General features: G+C 36.0%; 1 protein-coding gene across 2 annotated transcripts in view; it reads right to left on the bottom strand.

Moving 5' to 3' along the window:
- The window catches only part of LOC145679749 (arrestin domain-containing protein 17-like), a 49228-nt gene that overhangs the window by 24640 nt on the left and 6805 nt on the right, over positions 1 to 17783 (bottom strand). The window contains exons 2-4 of one of the 2 annotated variants that reach the window (XM_081750307.1): positions 10389 to 10568; positions 4231 to 4442; positions 3163 to 3345 (exon numbers count right to left, since the gene is read on the bottom strand). In XM_081750307.1, coding sequence (XP_081606433.1) covers positions 3163 to 3345; positions 4231 to 4442; positions 10389 to 10568 — 575 coding nt within the window. The remainder of the gene's footprint in view (positions 1 to 3162; positions 3346 to 4230; positions 4443 to 10388; positions 10569 to 17783) is intronic. The other variant, XM_081750308.1, reaches the window with a different exon arrangement.

Here is a 17783-nt window from a genome sequence, read left to right as displayed (position 1 = left end):
AACGATGAGCTAGATTGTTAGATTTCATTGAGTTGAACGAAATGACATAAGTGAACCTAAATCCTCATGTACAGTTTTCGAGAAAAAAAAATGATTTTCAATAAACCTAAAAGTTGACATTGTGCGATACTAGCGCCAACTATTAAGTTGAAACTAATACTTAATTTTTTCTCATAAAGATTTTGATTGTGTCATTAGCAAAACGACACTACACAAAATGATTAATGAAATGTAGTTCAAAATTATGATTCAGTCTTAAACTTTAATTTCTTCAAACTATATTGTTGATCGGAGTTTGACAAAGGAGTTCAACAGGGATGCTGCCTCTCACCTACATTATTTAATATCTATCTAGAACAGATAGGGAAGAAGAGCCTACATAATGAAGAGGTAATTTCGGTAGGAGGTAGAATGGTTAGATGTATACGGTTTGTAATGATATGGCACTTGTTGCAGAATCTGAAAAGAAAATCAATAAAGTGTTAGAAAACTTGAGGAAGGTAGTGAACAATATGGGATGAAAATAAACGTTAGAAACTCAAAAACCATGGTGACTGGAACGATGGGGTCGGTAGAAGAAGAAGGAGAGGAAATAGAACAAGTGGCCAGTGTTTGATCCTGGGTAGTATTATTAGTGAGGATATGAAATATGAAGTAAAAGCGAGGATAGGAATGGCGAAAGAAGCCTTTACGAGGAAGAAGAGACTATTTTGTGAGACCTTCAATAAATAATTGAGGAAAAGGCTCATAAAATGTTTCGTGTGAAGTATTGTACCGTATGGGTCAGAAACATGGAGCTTACGCATAAAAGATGAAAAACGACTTGAAGTTTTCAAAATGTGGGTATGGATAAGAATGAAGAGCATTAGCTGAGCGGAGCGGAAAACGAATGACAGGGTGTTAGAAACGGTGGGAGAGAAGAGAACAATTTTAGAAACTATTAAGAAGAGAAAGAGAAACTGGTTGGAACATTGACTAAGAAGGAACTGTATCATGAGGGACGTACTAGAGGGTATGCTGGCAGGGAAGAGAGGAAGAGGGGAAGGAGACTGTAATTAATGGACGATATCAGAGCAGAGAAATCAAATGCGAAGGCGAAGACATTAGCGGAAGACCGTGGAGCATGGAAGCTTCTCAGTTGCAGCAAGTGACACTGCTCAACTCACATCGACACAGCCTGCACTAAGATCTGAACCGGTGGTGTGCGTACACGAGGTGTGCGAGTCACGTGGTATGTTTCCATGCATACATTCACGTCCAATCATATCCACTCGTCCGGGCCACTTTTATTTGCCCCACATTGTATATATATATATATATATATATATATATATATATATATATTCGGTATTTATATACAATAAACGCCTCCTGATAGAAAACAGTTACACTAATAGATGTCGCTACCTGCTCTATAGCTTGTGTTCCGGACGCTAATAGATGTTGCTAACATGTGGGCAATTTTTCGATCTAAAGCTATTGAGATGATTTTTTAAAATGCAACTTAAAATCTATTGTTTTTAATTTCATTATTTCTAAACAGAACAAGAACTATAACTATGTTTACATTTGAGCATTAACATTTGTGTAATCGCATGTTGGTATGTGGGGAAACTCTATACTACCACCATCACTACTACTACTACTGTTACTACTACTACTACTACTACTACTACTACTACTACTAATAATAATAATAATAATAATAAATAAACTAAATAAATTTGTTAAATGTAAACAATTATATATTTTAATTGGTATAATTTCAACCTATAGTATTCACCGAGTCGAAAGCTCGGACGCATCAACTATAGTTAAGAACAGTAAAGACATAATGAATCACATTCGTTCCCATCATAAAACTGATACACATTCGAGAGACTGCTGAAAATTTCGTAGCCCAACTCAGAAGTGCACGTGGAATGATGAAATTTTAGAGTTGTTCTACATACTGACCCCAAAATTCAATAAACTTCCTTGCACGATCCTCTAACTTTTTCAGACACGTTAAATTTGATGACTGTTTCTAACGCCACTGTTCTGTAGCACAAATCACCTCCTTATCAGATCCAAAATGGCACCGTTTCAAGTGTTGTTTAAGTTCGGAGAATAAGAAGGATGTTGAAACCTTAGATCATGCAATGTCAGTTGTATTTTCAGTGCTCGATGTACAGAGCATTGTCCTGAAGGAACAGAATTCATTTTACAATTTCCTGCGGCGTTGCACTTTCAATTTGTCTTTTAGTTTTGTGAGTAAAGCCGAGTAATACTCTGCATTAAATGTCTGACTATTGAAAGGTAGTCTATGAGTGTAACTCCATCCTTATTCCAGGAGAATGTTGCAAACACTTTCCCAGCAGCTTTCTGTCTCTTTCAACTTATTGGAGTGACGGGAACCTGAGTACCACCACTCCGTTGACTGTTCTTTCATTGCAGGATTGTAGTGGTACAACCATGTTTCGTCCCTGGTTACCTTTCGTGACGGAAATTGGTCTGCATTGCGATCAAAATTGGAGATGATTGCCATTGATGCCCTCACTCTTTCATGCTTTAGATCTGCTGACAGATTTTTTCGGAACCCACTTTGCCGAGAGCTTGTGCATGCCAAAATCATTATGAATTATGTTACCGAAGTTCCCGAGAAATGCTCACAATATTTGACATATGTTTTGCCGAGATCCTGCGATTTTCAAGAATAGTTTCATGAATTTCACCCACATTTGGGGACAGGCACTGATTTCTGTCTTCCTGCACGTGGAGCATCATCTGTTGAGAAATCACCACATCTAAACTATGCCACTGACTTCACCACTGCATGTGACGAAGGAGTTTTGCTGATTTCCTCACGAATTTGCTTCAGCGACTTTCCTTTGCTCGATGACAACTGTATGATCTCGATGTTTGTGAAATGTCCTTGTTCACACATGATGACTTCAGGGTCCAGAGAAACACAATGAGAATTTCGTTATTGATATGAACATTTGTATTTTCACATATACAGATATGTTCTATAAAACAGCACAACTTCATCACTCTACCTGCTCTCCTGGGTTGGGCTAGAATTTGTCAGCAGTCTCTCATACCTACAGCATGTAACAAGATCAATTTCTTATACTAAATGGTTTAATAAGCTTATAATTCACAAACGTGAACACACTTTACCTGATGCAATTTTGCTGTCACCATAGGGACATTGAAAAAGCTATCATTTACCACAATGACGTCAAGAGGAATTACTTCGCCTGGCATGAAACCAATCCTAGGTAAATGAACTTCCAGTTCTGTTGTACCATTTATGCAACAACATATATAACTCTCATTAAATTGGCGTGAACGATGTCCTGCCTGTTGAGAAATATATATTTTAAAAAGTGATTTTAATCTTATCATTTAACCTACCAGACAGGCCAATAGCTTGATTTTAAAATTCTTATTCAGAGATTGGATTGTCTAAAGAATGCGTGCACACTTTGAAATGAGAATGGGATGTTGATGATGTAGGGAAGCAATCATGTTTTAATTTTTGTTTCAAACCTTGAAGTCGCTAATTTAGTAAATTATATAAATGTTGACCTAAATGTATGGGTTCTGGTAGCAACTTGACTTTTTGTGCTCCTGCTACGGGGATATAAGCACACATACAGGGTGTTTCAAAACAACACCGACAACGTTTAGGAGGTGGTTCCTGACACCAAGATAAGACAAAAAGTATGGACCATTCTGAGTACATAAATGCTTTCTTTCGGAGTCATAGGCTGCCGAATATATGAAAATATGAATTTTAAAGGTGCATTGCTCCAAAACTTTGGGACCTACCGTAGTCGGGTCAAGACTTCACTTAGGAACTAATATGTCCCTATCCAAAAATCCATGTTCTTCAGAATCCTAAGGTACTTCCACAACAATTTTTATACAGGGAGTTTAGCTACGAGCATATAAATTGTAGTACGCACCAACTGCTGTATAAAAATTGTTGCGGAAGTACCGCAGAATACAGGATAGCTTCCCTTGTTAGTATTTTATATTATATTAAAACTACAAGGAGTTTTACAAAGAAACCAGGCACACATGTATTCCGGAGGGTTTTACTATTAAGTTGATTTATCTTGAGAAGAGCATCTTAATTAATATCAACATTAAATGTGAGGTAATAAATGATTTTAATTGAACACAGTCCAGTGCAATGTGCAGGTTATTGATATAGGTGGAGTGACAGAATATAACATTTACCTGAGCACATATTTCCTGATTGAGATCTACTAAACTATACACGGTGACTGCTTTAGTTACAGTATATGGTGTACCGTATACCCTGTCAATTATTGCAGATGCCGTGTACCTTATATGACCATACACTCCTTCAAATGAAGACGGTATGCCTTTCGGTAGAATATAGGAGAAGTGGTACACGTGCTCTCCTGCTGGAAGCTCTATTTCATCACCTTTAAATAAAATATGTAACAACAATTTTATGAAGAGCGAACAAAATAAGAACTCTTATCAACTTAAATTTCATTAGTCAGCAAATCCAATTAACTGATGGTCTGTGATACACTTGAACAAAGTTGGCAAGGTTGCAACCTGTACGTACACAGATCATTTGTCTGAGTGAATTTGATCGTTATCACTAGAGTGCAGTGGTGGAATTAGTACATAGCAATCGGAGCTACCTGTGTCACGCGGCTATTTGTTCTTGGGGTGTCTAATGCGACCGCTCTGGATGCATTGAGAGCAACGGCGCAAATCTATCCTCAACATTGGAAGGAGACAAGTAAGACCATTTTCTTTTTTTTCTTTTTTTCTTTTTCTTTTTTTTTTTTTTTTTTTTTGGTTAAGCAGTGCTCAAAAGATTTGTGAACTTGAAAAACAATCAAGTGGATGATTAGGGAGCAGAGTTGTTTTCAACATTCGGACGCAGGTAGATTTGAGGCTTATTCTGGGGTGACGTCAATTTCATTTCACTTTACTTTGTGGCAATCGGACACAAATCATCACATTTTTTCCTAAAAAACACATTTCAAATGGGGGCATAGTCCTCCCCCGTTCCAAGATTGGAGGGGGCATGTCCTCCTCACCCCCCCCGGGATTGAGAGTGATGGAAAATAGTTCTGTGTTATCGATTTCACCTGTGATACGTGTGTTTTGAGGGCGTGAAATGTATTCAATGAAAGAAACCGCTGAAATGGTGCTCCTTCATGCAGCTGGAATGAGTCAACGGGAAGCAGCAGCAGAGTATCACAGGCGTCATCCAAGTTAGGTAGCACCGTCCCAACAACTCATTTGGATACTTATGACATGCTTTAAAGCCACAGGTAGCGTGGTGGATAGGCCCCGTAGTGGACGACCACGAACTGCAATATCTTGCGACATGACTATTGATGTGCTTGCAAAGGTGGCAGTTAGTTCTGAAACACGGAAGATTGCACAATAGGCATCCATATCTCAGAAGTCGGTTTTGCAGAATTTTATCATGTGAACGGTATCATCCTTACAAGACACATTTGGTACAAGCATTACATGGAGATGACACAGACAGACGAACAGAGTTCTGTGAGTGGTTTCACCGCACACAAACACAGCATCCTATGTTAGTGGCTGATATTCTATTCACTGATGAGGCTATGTACTTTCTACCTCAACGGCAGAGTCAACAGACACAACGCTATGTATTGGTTTCGCGAGAATCCTCACATAGTTGTTGAAGCGTACAATCAAGCCGATCCGCGAGTGAATGTGGGGTGTGGAATATACGGCAACGTCATATTAGGGCCCGTGTTTTTTGCCCGATAGGTTAACATCAGACCAGTATCTACATCATCTGCACACCACATTACAGCACACCAGTATTTGGATGAAATGCCTTTGGTATCGCGGCGTGTATTATATTTCCAGCACGATGGAGCACCGCTACATTACGTCCGCACAGTGCGACAATGGCTCAACAAGGTGCTTCCTTGCCAATGGATTGGTCGAAGGAGTCCCGTGGAATGGCCGGCCAGATCACCTGACCTCACGCCATTAAACTTTTACTTGTGGGGGTTAAAGTCCATTGTGTATCAGGATAGACTCAGAACCGTGAAACAACTGCAGGAGAATATTCGGAACGTGTGTAGAGTAATAACACCCCAAACACTCCGGTGTGTGCGTGATAGTGTGCGACGCCATATCCGTTTGTGCCACCAGCAGGAGGGACACCAATTTGAGCACCTATTGGCATAGTATCCAGGAGTGTTGCGTCTGGAAGCAAGTACCGTGCATGCGTGAAGTATGTACATTTCTTCTCAGTAACATGTACAGTGAACCTGTCTAAAAACGACACAACTTATTTTCATTTGTTTGTCTTCGTCGTATACCTCCTCTTTCGTACCCCTCTTCCCTTGTGGTGCTGACGCCACTGTCGTGGGCCCTTTAAATAGGTCTGCTCCTTTGTTCTTTAATTTGCTCCCATTTCTATTCTCCTTGGCTCGGGGTATTTCACGCTCCAGTTTATTTCATTCTATCTTGTCCTCCACTAACGTGGCAACGTTGCATTTTCTTTATTATTTTGAGCTATACTAAAGTCGAGTTTAAACGGTTGGTCCGATTACGAAAATTTCACCATTTTATATTGACAACCCATACTTGGCAATCAAAATGCTCTCTTTATCATTTTTTTTTTCATATCTTCAATAGTTACCGAGTTGGCCGATGGCAAGGGACTTTTGACTCGCTCGGTATATATATATATATATATCAGGCTTATTCAGGTGAAATAAGACAATTTAAATTTTTAAAAGTTTAGTGAAAACTCCTTTTACATTTATCTTGTGTGCCCGTATGTATGTACGTTCGTCCGGGAGATATATAATATCAAAAACTAGGGTAGTTGATGGATTATCATCAGTTTTGGCTACGATGAAGAGGGTCAAAAGATAGGAATCGGGTTCGTTGACGAAGGCGATATTCACAACCAGAAGTAGTAGAAATAAACCACTTCCGGTTTTAGCGTTAGTCACTACAGAACAAATCAGTGATAGATAGCGAGAAGTGATTTCCCGTAATCGATTAAGCCTCACAAGAATACATTTAATATTCATTGTCAACTCTCTACTAAAATCGGAAGTGATAGAAATGTACTGTAACTTTCGGTTTTACTATTGATCTACATGGAGCAAAAACGATAAGGTATAAACGATAAGCGCTTTTTTTAAAAACTGATTTAGCGTTCTAAGAATGGATGTCATCTCCTCTTTTAACACTTTATTCAAATCGGAAATGACAGAAATAAACCACTTCTGGTTTTAACGTTGATCACTATAGAGTAAAACCTGTAATAGATAGCGAGGAACGGTTTTCTATATTCAATTATTGTATGCGTTCCAAGGATATTGCATCTCCATTCTAAAATCTCTACTAAAACTGCAAGTGGTAGAAATATGTAACAATTCAGATTTCAAATATTAATTGAGAAAATAACACGTCATATAAACCCAACTTCTTAACTTACGAGGGAACGTATCCAAGTGTAACTCTGACTTCGAGTCGAGACTATGGCCGTTGGATACCTTGTCCCAAAAGAACATAACACGAAAAGGGATACATCCTCGATCGACACCGTTGCGAAGATATAATCGTGAAAAGTTAGAAATTGAGCTCCATATTATACATTACAAAGTCAGATTCCGGGTCAGATTTTTCGGAAACGGTCGGGTAAGAGAACTCAGCAAATACATATCAAATTTGTGTGGGGAGCCCAGCACCTTTTGAATGAAAATTTTGTGTCCCTGGGGCACTCGCAGGGTTCCAGGCGGGGTCCAACTCAAAATTTGCAAATAGAACCGGGGGTCAAGTAGCATATTATATGAAAGCTATTGTTAAATAAAAGAAGATAGAACAAATCTCAACTCTCTACGGTAACCCTGTGCAAACAGGCACTGGTCAAAATGTCAATACAACCTACATCAGAAAATCTATGACCCGCTTCTAAACCCGTTAAGTTGCGACAATAACAAAACAGAAAAACTCGTTTAAAAGTGCAAGGTATTGAAGTAAAGGAAATTGCTGCAGAGTCTTTCACAGAGTCGCATAACGGACCTTATCCACGTATAAGTGCGACTTCTAATGACCAATGGACCATAGAATAACCATGACCATTGAATTTCGTGTCCTAGAAGAGAAACGATACATTGTCAATCGCAACCGTCGTGGAGGGTGAGAAGGTCAAAAGGCAACGAACAGTACGCTCATCGGGACCCCAAATTCACAGATTGCACTGTGAAATTTCTATCGGGGGATTTGCTGAACGAGAAACATGATCGTAAAGACGAAAAGGAGTGACCTTTAAACTGTGAGGCAACTTGGAAAGGAGTGGGGTTGGAGAAAACTGGAATAATGGTGCAGAAATAAAATATATCGGAGGGTGCTTTTGAGAGAGAAACTCTGCAGCACTTTGCTTTACTTCAATACCTTGTACTTTTAAACGTGTTTTTCTGTTCTGTTATTGTCGCAACTTAACGGATTTAGAAGCGTGGCCATAGATTTTCTGATTGGCATTTTGGGGGCCGCGGTGGCTCAGTGGTAGAGCGTTTATCTCTGGTGCTTGGGGTCCTGGGTTCGATCCCAGCCGCCGCCAAGTGAACTTTGTGGTGGACAAACGCAGTGTGTGTGGGTTTCCTCGGGGTTCTCCCGTTTCCTCCCACTTTGTTCATTCTACCATTTCATTCATTACTCATCATCACCGTCTCCTTTAGCCTAACCGGCATAAGCATGGGACATAAAACTCAAAGATTTAATTTCATTTCATTTTTTGTATTGACATTTTGACCAGTTGCCCGTTTGCACAAGGTTATCGTAGAGAGTTGAGATTTGTTTTACCTTCTTTTATTTAACAATAGCTTTCATACAGTATGCTACTTGACCCCCGGTTCCATTTGCAAATTTTGAGTTGAACCCCGCCTGGGACCCTGCGAGTGCCCCGGGGACACAAAATTTTCATTCAAAACGTGCTGGGCTCCCCATACAAATTTCATATGTATTCACTGAGTTTCCTTACCCGACCGTTTCCGAAAAATCTGACCCGGAATCTGACTTTGTAATGTATAGTATGGAGCTCAATTTCTAACTTTTTACGTTTATATCTTCGCAACGGTGTCGATCGAGGATGTATCCCTTTTCGTGTCATGTTCTTTTGGAACAAGGTATCCAACGGCCATAGTCTCGACTCGAAGTCAGAGTTACACTTGGATAGGTTTCCTCGTTAGTGTACACGAGACACTTTTATTTCTTATTATCAAGCATAATATACTAATTGTTTATTTAATAGCATATGAATGTCCCTTTCCAGCACAGAGACTGCATGAGACAAGATTTGCTATTTAAAGCAGAATCTAACCCAGTATTCAGAATTGTATCGAAAGCAGTCTGTTATTGGAAGACGAACTTAAGATCACGCTTAAAGAAAGCCCACGTATTAGCCTTTGGTCATGAAGGAACGCAAGCTTATGTTTCATCAATCCAAAATATATTTGTTTTAGTACGTGTTTTAGTGCACGTAAAGACATAAATTGAATCAGTAGTTTTGAAAAGGTCATGAGTCAGAAAAGTAAAGTTATGAGAACATCGAAAAAGAAAAAAAAAAAGTGTTTAATATTTGAAAAGTCTGAAAGATATGGAATGATCTACCCTTGTTTGAGAGAGTATTCTTGTCACCATACGAAATGAACAACTTGTTGTGAGCAATTGGTGTTACAAAATGAATAAAAACTTGGACTAAAGCAAAATAGTCATTTTCTAGCTCATAAGCTTTTCGAAACCACTGATTCAATTATTCTAACTGCACAGCAACTAACTATCCGGCAAACGTTAATTGATTGAGATGTAAGTTAAGTATGTGAACTCTAAACTTGAACTTCAAAAAAACCTACTTATTATAACTATAACTTTAAAAAGGAAACATAAAATCTGACCACTTTCAATAAATAATCATGTTACAATTTCGGCAAGATATCATTGCCTTCATAAAGCCTGATGAAGGTGATGCTACATTTTACGGAAAGTGTAACACTATTGCCTGGTTCGATCCCAGCCCGCGCCGTGTGGACTTTGTGGTGGACAAACACCGTGCTCGTGGGTTTTCTCGAGGTTCTCCCGTTTTATCCAACTTTCTTCATTCCACCATTTCACTCACCTCTCATCATCACCGTCTCCTTTAGCCTAACCGGCATAATCGTGGGACGTAAAACTTAAAGACTTCATTTCATTTGTAACACTATTATTTATTAAAAATGATTTACTTTGATCATATTTTAATTTTATTTAAAGCAATACAGCTTCAAAACTAGCATGAACGGTACTGAAAAAACATATAACAAGTATTAACAAGTACGTAAGATGTGATATAGTTGACTTACCATTCCCATACACAAATTGGCTATTGTTTAAATAGGACTCTTCACATTCATAGTTTCGAACGTGAGTGAAGATTGCATCCGAAGATGTTACTCTGTTTCTTCTGATTTTCACTTGATTAGAGAAATTCCCAGCTTTTTTCGACTGTACACGAGCTTTACCTTCAAAATTTATTAAGACACCTGTAAAAAGAATATGAATACTGATTGCGAGCCGAAATCACTATTGCTGTAGCCTGATTTTATTTATTTGAACCAGCAAACAAAACATAAATTTGCAATAGACGATTTCATACGTATATTGATAAGCATAAGCATATATATATATATATATATATATATATATATATATATATATATATATATATATATATATATATATATATATATATATATCTGGCGTACTTATCATAGGCACCAATTTTTGGGTTTACAGAGAAACTGGTATTTTTCCATTTTCTCAAACTACGCATGAGGATTTATACTCATCCATATCTTTTTGCTCAGGTCAATGAAATCTATTAGTTGGTATGTGTCTCATTTTTAGACATTTTTCCTGTTAAATGCTAATAATACAGTCATTTGTGAAAGTCATTTATTGAAGTATCTGATTCAACATGTCATTGTTTTGTAATTACTTCTGTTGTTATAAATGGCCATTATAATTTCCAGTATTATGACTGAATAAAACATTAAAAATGATATATCACACTTACATATAGAAATATAAGCATTGGAAATAGTACCATTGCAATGATTTATGTCTGAAACGCTGACATCACTGAAACCATCAAATTTGATATCAGCTAACATTACTTGGTATTGATGACTACAATGGTTGATCAAGACTACTGACTTCTTTAATTGTCTGTGTAACGAGTTTTTCTATTATTTTAGCTATACTTTTTAACTCTAACTGTATCACATCTCTTCCCAATTAATAACACAATAACATCATCAAATAACAAGAGAATGCTCTCCATGTTTCATTCTGCCGTCCTTCTGATCTTCTTATTGTTATTCTTATGTTACTATTCTCTTTAGGCAGCTCTCTCCATTAGGCTCACGCTAGACGTCAATCTTATATTGTGGATAAGTTACATTTTTCGTATTTAAAAAATGGCAATTAATTTCTTTGAGAAGTAATGTATCCTTGTCCACGTTTGGAATTAAATGAAATAAATATAGATTTTCTACAGCTAATTGAAATCTTCATTTAGAGTCAAAATATTAGAATTTCATACGTATGGTTGCCAGAATATGACCTTTTAAAGGAAGGTGGATAACCAATATTTTTATATATACACACATCAAACAACATCCAATTACTGTTTTATGATATTAATATAGCTAAATAAATTGTATCACCAAATTCTTTCCAAATCAACATCCCTTTTATTAAAAAAAAATGTAAGCAAACTCTGTTGATCCCAAAACAACCTTGCGATAAAAAAAAAGTAAAACGATACCGTTTAACTCTTTTAGGGTTTCCACTTTTTGAGGTAAATTTTAGACTTTCACTCAAACAGCTAATGCTTTCTTTACTACATGGTTATTATAAATGATTGGAGCGATTTCACAGCTCTATAATAACTGTATTACTGTATATATTGCGATAATTTTTTCACACACATAGAAAAACTCGAAAAAGTTTTTGTTAAGAATTACAAATGTTCGATTATGTGCCCCCTTACTGATTTGACAGACATTAAACCGAAAATCAAGTTTTTCCCACACTCGGCGCAGCATGTCCCTATCAATTAGTTCAAAAGCATTGTTGATGCGGGCTGGCGGTTCTGGCAGGTTTGGTGGTAGAGGCAGGTTTGGTCCACTGAATCTTTCACATAACCCCACGCAAAAAAAGGTCTACGTATGGGGTTAGGTCAGGAGAGTGTGGAAGCCATGACATGAAATGCTTTCTCGGCACCTGTCGTCAACTTGCCTCACTGCCCACTGCTGGGCTCTCGTGGGAGAAGTCTGAAGTACACCTACAACAAACAAAACTTCTTGAGTTTTTCTACGTTACTGTTGAGTTTTGTTGAAATATCTCAATTACTAGAGCTGCAGTGGATTTATGAAATCGCTTCAATCATTTACAATAACCCTGTATTTATTGTAGGATCATGGTTCATACCTCGTTTCTTTTTTAGGATAAAGCATATTTTTCAACGGTACTACTCGCTTGTCCGTATTATACACCAGAAACTCGAAAATCGGGAAAAAACGGGAGATTTTCGAAAAAAATCGAAATATTTGCACCCCTCTGGCCCGGGCCTGGGTTGACGTAGGGATTGAATTTTTAAAAATAAATACGTTGTTGTATCTACGAAGCATATATATATATATATATATATATATATATATATATATGCTTCAAAAACTTACTGTGTCATTACTATTTAACCTAGAGTCATGGTTCAAACGCCGTTTTCTTTGGTATAACGAGCCCTTTCCAACGGTATCACTCACATATCCGTATCATACGCCTAAACCGGAAAATTGGACGAGAATCCGGATTTTTTAAAATTTGCCCCGAAACACTTGCTCTCCTTGGGTCCAGCCCCGAGTTCACGTAGGGATCTTAAAATCAATTGAGAAATACCCAAAGGTGCACACAATCCGTATGCAAAGTTTCAATCTGATATCTTGAAAACTGAAGGCGTGAAAAATTTTTGAAATTTGCCTTAAGAAAAAAGAAAAAGTTACGCCCCTGCGATTCCACTTGGCGCCGCCAAGTTGACCATCTGGTTTCAAAACGCATCTGGGGTATTCTTTGGTCCATCCTTGACGTGATCAATAAAAAACCCGACTTAAAGACCTTAAGAACCTAAATAAGTGGTCAAATACAATACTACGCCATGGTAATAAAAGTTACCATAAATCATAAGAGGTTTAACCGTGTACAAACACTTTATATCATGACTTACATACATATACTGATAAACGAGTGTGTTCATAACTCAAATAATAGGAAACGAGGAAGTTACAGTATGTCTGTACTTCAAACCAATATTCTTGACAAATTTAATGATAATTTTCAAAAGCAGTAAAATATTTTATTTCAATAAATACAGTTTAAAATCAATAAATGTATTCGATCTTTTATATTAATGATTCATTGATTGTTTTTCATTATTGAAACCAGTATGTACTATTATCACTTCATGATAGGAATAAATTCTTAGGTAGCAAATGTTTTCATGAGCTAACTTTAACACTATGAACCATCGCAATAGTTTCTCAATTCCAACTTTTTCTATACAAGTTAACATATATTAATTGTTTGGGAAATTTTTGGTGTATGTTCACTCATCTATATTTTCAACTTCGGTTTTGATTTTGCTGGAAAGTTATTAGATAGCGTTTAGCAGTATGCGAACAAAAATAATGTTTGGACATTTGATCCATGTCAAAACGCATCTACATAAGATGAACTTCGTTTCAGAGTAGTCGCTTTAGATTATAATCTAAAACGGTTTCTTAAAGCGCGTGTATGTACAGAAAGAGCAGCGGATTCTGCAATAGTATCAGAGATGATATTCTTGAATGGTTCGTGTTTAAATAATAATAATAAATCTTTGTTCAAATAAACTTTATAGTAAATAATGAACATTCAATGAATTGGTTTTTACGTTTGGTTTATGTGTCACACATTACCGTAATTCAGTTTAGAAGAAATCTAAAATGGAATTAGAATATCTGAAAAGTAGATTTAGTGGATCATTTGAAAATGTGATTTTCTTAAAATGAATTATTTATATTAGTGATAAAAAAAATGTTTCGTTCTATGGTTATTCCTGTCTTGGTTGACGGATGAATTGATTTATATTTACATTTTCTGTAAACAGTGAGGCTGTATAGGACGAGATATACAATTAAAAATGGAGCCTGAACCACTGTAGTGCTTTCAATGTTTTCGCAAGAGAAGCCGAATCCTGAATTTTGTGGACCAACCAAAAACATGAGCGCTACCCACTACATCAGCGAGAAGGACTACACACATAATATACGTATATCTTGTAGGAGTATGCTGGATCGAGAATCTCAACAGAAGGCTATAAAAGGGCTTTAATTCAGTTCAAGACGCTTTTAAGGAATTACTAGTTAGTACTATTAAAATAACTAAATGCAAGGAACGATTATATGGAAAATTCCTCTGGATTAAAAGAACGAAAAGAAGTTTTCAGACGAAATATCTTTCAAATTTCGGTTAAATAAATTATCTCTGTTGAAAAAACAGCACTAGAGTTCCAGTAATGTAAAGTATTTGTTCTGCCCTAGACAAAACCATTCCTCGAAATCTAATACCGGTACTATTTAACTACTCCACTAATACCCAATAATAACAAAATTATAATAAAACAACAAAGAGTTGAGTATCTTGGATTCAGCGAACGGCAACATTTGTAGATAAATTAAATATCTTCAAACATATGTAAGCAATCTTTAAGAAACACTTGTAAGTATAATATGATGTGGATAAATGGTAATATGATATGAATAAATAAATATTAAACACAATATGATGTGGGTGGATAGTGAATATTAAGTGTAATATGATGTGGATAAATAATATCAAGTATAATATGATGTGAATAAATGAATATTAAATGTAATATAATAATTAATGAATATGTAACTCCTTAAAACCAAACTATATTACATGTGGTAACAATTCCAGAATACTTTTGTGTTATATTAAAATTGCTTTTGCTATATAAGTAGGTCATGATCATTTGAATACATACACCTCTAATATTTCCATTCTTTTTACCATCAGCCTGATAATTTTGTTCTCTGAATCTTTTTTTCTTTAATTGTTACTACTAGATAAAGTAATTAATCCTTAAATCTCGAAATTCTCTTGCATCTAAATTAATCTCTGAATCTTGCTAATCCGATTTTCGTCCTTCATATTATTTTCACTTGAAGAAGAAACAAGAACACTATAGGCCTAACTCATCCAACAAGGGTCAAACAAAGTATGGTGGTAGACCCTGATCTGCAGTGTTAAATATGTTATGCAGGTTTTCGATCTTCGAGATATGAGCGATGAAATTTTGCGTCATATTTTCGAGAAAAACTCCCATACACAGATCTCATCCGACAAATCGAACTAGGGTAAATAATAGGTCTTGACCTTGTGTATGAGTGTGCGAAATATTATTATGTGCAAACGTCTGGTTCCAAAGTTACACACAATCGAAGTTCTAAAGCAATTGATTGGACATAACAAAAACGTAATAAATGCTGTTTAAATAGCACTTAAAGAGCAGTCTTAGACAGAAAAAATATAAGAATCTAATGAAAGGCGACATTTTTTTTAACGAGTCTATTTCACTTGTCAGTGAATAAACTTTGTAACTGTTTTGTCACGTAATATGGAAAAGTTGTAATAAACCAAGTTAAGAGAACAGTTCCTTTAGAAGTTAGAAGACAAGGATTTTTTTTTTTTTTTTTACCAAAAAGATGTTAATCCCATAGTTTTATTATTAGCAAGGATTAAATTAAAATCGAGAAAACATTTTAATAGGGCTATTTGTAACAGTATTTTCCTCTGATGGGTGTTTTGTAACGCTTACAATAGTTATTCCATTAAAGTTTCAGGAATATCTATAGTTGACAGTGTGTTCTTCCTGCACATACAGTAATGTTTTCAGAGGTGGCCCGGGGAAGAGGGAATACACATTGGAGTTATGAATATCGTCTCGGGGAATTTCTCCGATCGGGTTCAATCTGGATTATTGGTTATTTTTGAATATTACTTTCAACTTCCTTTGTTCCGTCTTCCCCAGGGAAAATTTGAAATCAACACTGCATACAAGAATTGTAATACCTAAATGGTTACTAGTTTCTGCCGTAGTTAGTCAATCATATTTAGTGTTCTGCCTCATTTGTATTGCTAAGGATATTTCCTCTTCATTACACTATTGGAAATGGAGATTAAACCTTATGAACAAACATTTCAACTTCAGGCAAATAAGTAAATAACAAACCTCACAGCCTTATAACAAACTTGATTTGAACTTGATCATTTACCTTGAAAGGAAAAATCAATGGAGACAAATTACGCTGTTTACTCCTTTGTTGTTGACATCAATATGATTTCCCAACATGTTGCGTTGGATGACTCCTTAACTGTCATTGTTTAGTTCTAGCATTTGCATTAATAAATGTATACGTTTTTATTTCTTTCAAACAGAAAAGGAATCATGCAATGACGCAAATGTACATGTTTATACACTTCAATCAATCAATCAATCAATCAATCAATCAATATATATATATATATATATATATATATATATATATATATATATACAGCGTCTTATTTCTAAAACTAAAGGTACCGGTACGCTGAACCTCCGGTTCATAATGATTAAAAAGTTGCATACGTTTGAGGATATTATTAATAATAACAATGTCCAGTAGCATATCACTGCAGTCTTGTAACTAAAGAACTTACCAACATATATACAAAGTTGCTTTAAAATGTCTGATTCTAACATCTTAATTTTATAATATAATAAACGTAATGATAATATTTCTTAGTGATTTGTTTCTTGCTTTTTTTCTTATTGTAAACGGGCGAAAGTAAGCTGCTATTGTTTGTTTTCAAAAGACATCAAAAGATTCACAAATACTGAATTTCAATAGCAATACACATACAGTATATTGTTCGCATAATGTTCTTCAGAGTACTAGTCGTGCTACCAAAATGTTCTACAAACCTCTAATGAATTAATGGATAATTTTTTTGAAAAAAAAAATCTAAGGATGTTTACACTTAACCCTCTTCCTAATAATGAATAAAAACAGTTAATTGGATACATTAAAATGGGAACTGAGTAAAGGCTTTCTGCGGAGAGGAAATATTCTGTTCTCATTTGAGGCGTATAGTTTCTAAATCCGCCATCTCCTTCACGAAATGTTTCGAGAAAAACAGGAAAAACCGATAACTCAGAGATAATGTGAGATCAAATTTTCTTTTTAGAAAGACTTTCCTGCTTTCTGGACATTCATTATAACTACCAAATGATAAAAATCTCTCTCATCGTGTCGGGCATGGAAAGGAATACCAGTAAATCTACGTATCTAATTTTTTTGAAAATTGGAGATGGCGGATTTAGAAACTATACGCCTCAAAAAGGTGCCGGTACGCCGCACCTTCGTATACCTTCAGAAATAAAACTATATATAAACTTCTATTACAATATCTTTCATAGATTCCGTAACAACCAATATCGGGTAAATCGGCGCTGGTATTGTGTTATGATCTGTAAAAAGTAATAAAAAAAAACTTTGCTTCTATTACTGTATTACGTTCGTGGGAAAGTAACGTTCTTCTCCGAATTTTAGAAGCGTATACTTTTCAAATATTTGTAAGTCTTACATTCT

This window comes from Thermobia domestica, chromosome 2 (genome assembly GCF_964235325.1).
Source record: "Thermobia domestica chromosome 2, izTheDome1.hap1.1, whole genome shotgun sequence".
NCBI classification, from domain to species: Eukaryota; Metazoa; Arthropoda; class Insecta; order Zygentoma; family Lepismatidae; genus Thermobia; species Thermobia domestica.
Note: the sequence above shows the minus strand (reverse complement) of the source record. Positions and strands in the feature narration are given on the sequence as shown.